The 8,646-nt window shown below is 36.2% G+C and overlaps 1 protein-coding gene across 1 annotated transcript; it reads right to left on the bottom strand.

The window, feature by feature from the left end:
• Positions 1–4,140: 4,140 nt before the first annotated feature.
• LOC119188407 lies at positions 4,141–8,449 on the bottom strand (the record flags this gene model as incomplete). Its single annotated transcript, XM_037445183.1, has 8 exons — positions 4,141–4,242; positions 4,747–4,851; positions 5,166–5,351; positions 5,918–6,033; positions 6,576–6,762; positions 6,963–7,163; positions 7,504–7,619; positions 8,317–8,449. Coding segments are annotated over 8 exons (1,146 nt in total), but the record flags the coding sequence as incomplete, so codon positions are not given.
• Between the last annotated feature and the right edge of the window lie 197 nt (positions 8,450–8,646).

Here is an 8,646-nt window from a genome sequence, read left to right as displayed (position 1 = left end):
TCTATCAAAAACTTAAAATATCCAAGCTTAGAACATGTACAAGCCGCTTCTAAAGACAGTATTGGTAAATCAGACAGCCTCCGTAGAGCTGTGGGCAATGACTAGATTAAACCAGAGTGGGCGGAATTTTTCCTACTCTGATACCTGGATCTGGGCATTGAGACTCCCAAGTATAATGTAACTCTTGGTATCCGTGTAAGGCATGCACATCTGTGTGCTCAGGATTGTGTGTCTGTGTGTATTAATTAATTAAAATAAAAAGAAGTCACCATTTCAAACAATCCAATGCTTCATACATTAACTGCGTACATATAAACTATAAATAGAAGCTCATAAACTAACTGTTTATGTTGGAACAAGGATGTTAAAGCAATTATGTTACATACATCATCAGTTTCATAGCCTTGACTACGTAAATGCAGTGACAATCTATTTTTCAAGAAAACTTGCAGTTCCAAAACACCCACCCACAAAACAAATAGATTGAATTTAATGCTTATTTTTTAAAAGGGGAACTGCAAAGTGCCCCCGCTGCACCTGATAGTTCAGATAGAATATTGACTGACGAGAGGTGATTACTTCTTGACAGTCAATAAAATGATGATGGCCTGTTGCTTTTGACTTGATGATTGAAGTGCCTAATTTTATTATCTGCTGCATAATGATTACTGTGCATTATGATTAAACTAATGGGAGACTTTGTGCAATGGACTTTATAAGGCATTTTACAAGATTGCTGAGCATAATTGCTTCATGCCCCTTGCAAGCCCAAGGCTCCTTGAAATGCGTGACCCTTAGTAGTTGTCCACATCCTAAGGCCACCACAGAATACAGAGGCTACTCTGAATGTATTGTTTATTTTGGATAAAGTTCTAGCATAATTTACAGTTATTAATTTCTTTCATAGTTCACCTGCATGAAAAACTATTCCCACAATTAGTCTCAATATGGACTTTAGGTTTAAAAAAAATGAGGTAATTAAGGACTTAGTTTATCTTTGTACCAGATTTCATACAAATCTGTTTTGCAGTTTTAGTGTTTACTTCTAACAAACATTCAAACATCTTTGCAAACATTTGCAGACTTATGAGTATCCATTTATACTTGGACTAGATGGACTTCAATTTTGTAAATTTTTTATGAATTTTGGTTTCATTTTTTAATTATAGTTAAGATAAAAGAACTGGATATATTTTATATAAAATGCCTCAAACAATGTTTAATTGACGAAAAAGTCACATTCTCTAATAAGCAACAAAAAAAATTTCACATGAGACAATTTGTGACCGTTAAAAGGTCAAGTTAGATTAGAGAGGTCACAGTTTCAACACAATTATCAATTCTAACATCTAACGGTCTGTATTAAAGACCATAGTTTCTTTTAAGTTAAATCTGTAGAGAATGGCAACTATACTAGTATTTTTTTATAGTACCTATGCAAGTCTTTCAGTGGCTACAGTGGCTACAAGGGTAGTAAGCATTCACTGTTAACGGAGAAAATATATTATTTAATTTTGTTTTATGTAAGTTATTCAGAACCCAAGTTTATTTAACATTATATATTTTTTAATAAAACCAATACACGGTATGGAATATAATTTTCACAAAATTACAATTTTTTGTTTTGTTTATTGAATTGGGTCAGAGAGGGGGGGTGAGGTTCCCTGTTTGATATGAATCTCGGTCCAGATTTATTATGTTTATGGATGGTGAGAACTTTCCATTAAATAACACACCTGATTATCACTCAAATTTCCTCATAATTTTAGAGCCTTAGCTTATAAATAACTTTTGAGTAACTATAGAAAAAACTATTATAATTCCATTCACACAATATCCCACTTAGGAGGTATGCGTTATAGCTTTTTCAATGTCAACATCGCACCGCATACCAAATGAATTTGGCCATTACAAGAATAGTTAATGAATTAGGCACACTTTATGGTACATTACTGGTTTAAAAACATGCAAGGAATGAAAATATAATTGTTATGTTGGATTGAATTATGTGCGTAACATTTAGAAACACTGCGGAGTATAAATAACATAGTATTCATGGTATAAGATACTGCTTTATAAATAAAATGTGACCTAAATCTATTTTGAAAATACAACAAGTGGAAATACACGAAAGGCGGAAGCGTCAAAACAATGTTTAGAGAAGCGATAGTTTAAAATATAGTTATAAATCGTCACTTACTTGTTAGTCTTGACGAAGGGCGCAAACTTATCCATCAATGCTTCTACGTGCAGCGCACCCGAGCTCTGTGCACCACAATACTCAAATATTTGGAGTGCCGTCACGTAATACTCTGTAAAACAACTCTATAATTAGTAAAAATGGGAATAACTAGCACACCAACGCGACGCTGTAATAATAACTTGGTAAATACCATCAGTGCTCGCTGATTCTCGAGACAGATTCATCGTCATCACTGCAAACTCACTTTATAAAGATATTACAGTATTTATTAGCTATTACGCGTGTATCATATCATGCATGTGCGTTAACCGTCACAATTGTTTGTTTTTAACAAGCTAAATAAATTCGTTAGTCGTTACGCTAGAACGGAATACATAAATAGCCGGCCAATAAAACCGTTTCAACTTTAACAGAATTAGTGAAGTGCGCTATGTTTTTACAAAATCGATTTAAGTATCGATTAAAATAAAGCAGAGCTGATTTTAACAAATAAAACAATTTTTTATTTTAAATATTTTCCAAGATAAATTGTTTCAACAAACATCTATTTCAGATTATCGTAAGTGATAATAATCAAACAATTCTGTACAAATCTCAAAATATACTTAAAATAGTCAGTGGGTACGTGTAGATAGATGGTGGTCTAATTACCCGTTGATTCACAATAACCTAAAGTCACAAATTCCTTCAGGAAGTCGAGCATAAAGGTACCCATATTTTTATTTAACAATGAGTAAGGTGATCTTTGTACGATATTTTCCCTAAAGCTAAAATGAAAAGGGCTTAAACGGGCTTTATGACACGAGCTTTAAGAGGTAGCCTAAATGGCAACTGAACGCCAAACGAAATAGATTAAATGGCGACCGGTCGTCATACGGAATTTTTAGCCACCCCGATATCCTTCAAGATTTAATTTTGAATATGACATAATCTGCCAACACCGGTAATAAATTTAGTACTTAAGTATAATGAAACATATTTTACGTAATCCGGGGGACAAGACGACAATTTTAAAGTTTGCAAATGCGAATTTAATATTAAATTATGTATTTCAAATACTAAATGTTTTAAAAAATAACCTAGATTAAGGTTCTTAATTGCATACTTATCACATCAATTACCACAGTTTAATATCGAATGAAGAAATAAAGTTAAATTGCTTTAGTATCGATACAAATCTACAATATATTGAGGGCAGCACTACCAATGTCTTCCACCAGCTGTCACGTAATGTCAAAAATATATTCGGATTTTCTTCCTTACAGATACTTCAAATTAAATTCGGATATCTTAGATTCCAAATATAATTATTATTATTATATTAGTAGTGGGCCCGGCAGACGTTGTCCTGGCACAGGCCATATTCTAAACCACATTTTATGTAGAGTTCGTTTCACACATTTTTATTTTCTTTGTAACTTTTATATTTCTACAAAAGCGCCGCTTATCGGGTTCAACCAAATCCACCAACGGGTGGGACCAATGCAACACATCCAAATTTTCATTGAAATCGGTTAGTATATTAGATGGTTTCGATGATTTCGTGAACGATATGCGCGTCAACTATTGTGAGTTCATGATACTACGCCTATAACCTTCTTTTTAGTTCAAGCATTAGTTATAACCATGTTAACGAAGTCTTATTGCAATTGGAAACGGTATGCCTCACTTTGCCTTACAGACTACTTTTAATAACTATATATCTCACGGATATAGAAAGATAAGGTACTCCTACACTTTCCTAAAGGGAGTGATCAACAAGGAGATTGAGCGGCCGGTAATAAGTTATTTATTTTTCTAGTAAATGAGCAAAACATAAGTAACAAAAAAATTATACGTAAGTAAGTAATTTAATTTTATTGTAAACAAGACTATAACAAAATATACGTTAGTATAATACTTAAAATAAATAATTATTAATTACATATTAAAAAAGGTTAAATCATCGTTCTCTTATGGTGTCCAAGACTTCGTAGTCCACTGTGCACCTTCAGTACCGCCAATTTTGTTTCTAGCATGGTAAAATCGCTTAGTTCAATCTGAAAGCAATGATTTTTAAAATCATTAGGTATTTTAGTTTTGTAAATTAAAAAAAAATATATAAATCTCTCATAAAATTTTACTACGTAAGTATATCTTATCCTACTTTTCTTTACTTTCTTGTTAGAAGTAAATTCAAAAACAGCAAGGATTTATATGAAATTTGGCACACACGTAGTGTGCTACGTCCTGAATTAATATATAATTTTCTATTCCGACTTTATTCCCAATGAAAATAATTCTATTTTATAATATGATTTTTAAAATAGGCTGTGGACTGAGGTATTGGGTACGAATTCCGAGCAACACTTAATGGATTTTTCATATATCATTTGTCCGAGTCTGAATTCCTCAGAAGACATTACCGTCAGGCAGGTGCCGTATCTACGTAAAAACTAAATAAAATAGTTTTGCTATGTGCCATAAAAGAATGACGCGCAGAGCCTACATTGGAGTAAAATAAACAAAATGAGGAAAAAAATTATCCGAATAAAAATCATTACCCCATCAGGAGGATCTCTGTCTCGGGGCGGGTATCTGCCAAACATTCGCTCGCATATTGCACAAAGTCCGCACCAAGTTCGAAACTTTATGGTGTCAGTTATGGACTGTAACAAAAAAAGATTCAAAATTAAATATAGTACATAACTATCCATGCAATCAAATACGATTTTTCTTCTTTAATTCGTGACGAGACTTGAATGTCGTCCGATAAAACAAGGCAGGGAAAAGGGATTTGAAAAATTAATCCCTTTTATTCACCAACCCACTGTGGGTGGGTTCCCATATTGGATTACATGAATAATATAGTGTGACGTCACTCTGCAGTTAAAATTAATTAAAAAAACTTTTTTTTTTATTATAGGTGTAATTATTTGTAAACTAAACGAAAAAAAAATCATTAAAAATATTTGACATTTACCTCCCCTGTATCACCTCCTTCTGTGATCGAAGTCTTTCTTCCAGAATCGAGGAGAGTTAACTTGATTTCGTCGGGAATATTCTCCTCTTCCTCATAACTTGTCCACATCATGATGTGTTGGAAATGACTCGCCTGTTCAGCGGAGAGGATGCCGCCCATCATTAGGATTAAACCTTCTTCTATATCCTGCTTACAGCAATAGCAATTATAGCGAAAAGAGTTTAAATACCGTACTTCATTAAGTGTCAATAAAATCTTTTTTTATATTGAATAAACCCAAAATCTTGGTTAGATCTCTAGGTCAAGCAAGCCTTTAAATGTCTGTGTTCGAAAAAGCAAGTTGGCTTGAGATTTGTACACGATTTAGCGATATGTTCGCCATATTTTCTATTATAGTACAGAAATACAGAAATGGGTACTCTAATTGGCGTATTACGTGGTGTTGCACTTTTACCTATATAGATATGTCTTTTACCGCCTCGGTGGCATAGTTGTACTGCATGTGCGGTACGGCAGCGCTCTGAAGTCCTGGGTTCGAATCCCGGGTCGGACATAATGATATTTAAGAGTTCTTCTGGTCAGTATCAGCCCGAAATTTCTGCCTGATATGGCGATAGGCCCGCCCCTGTCTCATCAAGGGACTGAATACTTGGCGAAAAGTGAGTGCCCTCATTGCGCCTCTGCATAACCCTTCGGGGCTAAATGCGTGATTGTGTGTGTGTATGACTAGTCTTTTGTTAAAAAATACTAACCTTAATTGGCATCCGATACCCTTCCGGTCTGAATTTTCTTAGAACTGTCAGATATAGCAGTTGTTTAGACTTCTTGATGGTCACGAACCTCGCGGCGTAATTCATTGGAGTCAAGGCTATAATCAAAATATTATTCATATTTGTATGTAGTCTCTATCCACGGTCGGACATTACAGGACTTGAACGACTAGAGCAAACGGCAACCTTCTATTTTATTAGAAAACCAATAGCATCTATTTTTGCATTTGCGTATTAAGATATGAGCTTATGGCTTTCTCCCTAGGATATGGCATCTTGGCCGTCTAAACCGCCTCTGCACTTAAAGCTGGCATCGTCTACCTCACTATTTTATCTGTTTTCGTTGCGTTGTTGTAGTCATAGTGTATACGGTAGGTATGATTGCCGAACTGAGATTACAGGTTTAACCCCGGGTTAGAGTATTTATGGTCAATATCATTCTGCCGTCTGACAATGTCCCTGGAAAATGGTCATAGGCTTCCTGTGATATAGCACTTAACAAAGCTTGCGAAATAGGCGTTATACACATCTGTCGAACCAAAAAAGGTAAAAGACTGTATATAAAATACCACCCAAGAATATCCATCTTCATCTTCAATAGCCAATTTGAATCCAATAAAAAGAGATAAAAATAACTCACTTTCCAACGCATTAGAGTCTATAGGCAGCGAGAACTGCGCGTTTCGCCTGGAGAACACCCGCGGTATGTGCAGCCAGTCACCCAGGCTTACTGCTGGCACCTTCAGCTCTCGGATTAGTGCCTGCATCTCTTGCCCGTATGGTCGCTCTGGGCGAGTGCGTAAAGCTTCCTCGAGTACGTAGCGACGCTGTAAAGGTATAGATTATTGATTTCTGATGTGATCCAGGTGGATATCCAGGGGTCCATGGGAGACTCAATGGGGGTAAAATATCATATTTCGGGGATAAAAGGCTTGAGTGTGGGGTTTCGTAGTAAATTGGACGTTTATTTCTAGTAAATATGGAATAACGAAAATCTAATCATTTTCCATAATTGTGGCAATCTTACCTTCACATCAAACTCAGTCTCAATAGCCTCCTCATCCACCTCTCTGTGTAAATACTTGAGGATCTCATCATCAAGGAACGAATCAGCCTTTTTTGATACGCCGGATTTGACCACCGGCAGGACTATCACTTCATCGTCAGCCGCTGGCGCTATCGACCCTCGGGAACTTGGGTTTTGGGAGTCTGTTCCGATTCCTGCAATCTATTTGAAGGCGATTGATATTACGAAAATGAAAGTGACTACAACTATAAAATATGATAAAACTGACATGATAATTGTGGTTGAGAAACAATCACTTCGGTTAGGTACTGGTAGATATGTGGTAACTGCCATCCAGAAATTTAAATTACAAAGAATTCAGGTTCTGTTCTGTTTCTGCAATAGTACATAATTGTCCGGAGACAGACATGGCTAAGTATTTACTAAAACTTAATAATGATGTACATTCTGAGATGGACTATGGCATAATAAATTTAAGGTCTCTGTTTCAGCAACTGGTACCTACATTTTATTGAGTTAACATTAAAAATAACTATCCTACCTGTGTCTCGGGATCTTGCTGAGTCTGCGCAGCTAGTCCTGCTGAAGTGAGTCTGTCGCTACCACCCTGACGACCCTTGCGTCGTCGCTTACCACGTCTGCGGATTTCACCACCACCTAAACAAAGATAGCAAAAAAAATCTCAATGAATAGTTTTATAAAATACATAAAAAAATAGCACTTGGAAAATTGGCAACTCCTAAATACCCAGCTACATTCTTGACTCTTTTGTCTCTATTTCTTCTAGGTTCTGGTGGCCACTATGAAATAGTTCATAGTAAACACTTTATATAGGCATATATACATTTTAAATTGTAAAACTTGACATCTACTGAAATGATATTTTAGTCTGCAAACTTCTTTGTAGTGGATTGTATGATTGAGTAGAACGACCTGTGAATAAGTAGGGAGGTGGCAAGCTACCGTACGGCTAGACTATGTAGAGCGCCAAAGTCCGTGAGCCAGCCAGATCGTGACCAGTGAACTTTTTAGGCTACCACCATGAGGAGTAACAAAACATCTTATCTACCGAAAAGTTTAATCGGGGTCCTGTTTTGCTATAGCCCCAGCTCGGGTCCGGGCCTTGGCTAAGGGGTGCATACAATGGACCGTGGCCTATTTGTTATTTTCATCTGTCTTTGGGTACCTAGCGACGCCACCTGATATTTTAAAATATCACATACGTAGGTATAGGTATTCTGCACTGGACAGACCAACCTGGCGTGCATTGCAAAAGGCCTGCACTCAGCTTTGGCCGAATATATAGGCTGACGAAGAGAAGAGAGAACAGAGGCATAGTATCTTGGTGCATTACCATCATCCGTAGCAGCGCGACCGGTTTCGCTGCCGTCGTTCAAATCCTTGTCACCTTTCGAACGATGCGACGCAGGAGTCTCTCCTTTGTTCTTCTTAGGAGACTTTCCCAAATTGAGCGCTTTCAGTTGATTCTGGAGATTATATTATTACGATCAAATGTCTAATTCATGTAAAAATACACACCGTTATGATTTTTTAGGAATTATTACTAAGGTCGGAAAGTTACCTACGCGTTTTAACAAAATATTACCTCTAGTTTCTTAAAAAACTCATCACAGTTATAAAACATCGGTCTCTCATGTTTAACATATTTCCCGATGACTCTACC

Source organism: Manduca sexta, unplaced genomic scaffold (genome assembly GCF_014839805.1).
Source record: "Manduca sexta isolate Smith_Timp_Sample1 unplaced genomic scaffold, JHU_Msex_v1.0 HiC_scaffold_1289, whole genome shotgun sequence".
NCBI lineage: Eukaryota > Metazoa > Arthropoda > Insecta > Lepidoptera > Sphingidae > Manduca > Manduca sexta.
The sequence above is the reverse complement of the archived record's forward strand: the minus strand, read 5'-3'. Positions and strand labels throughout refer to the sequence as shown.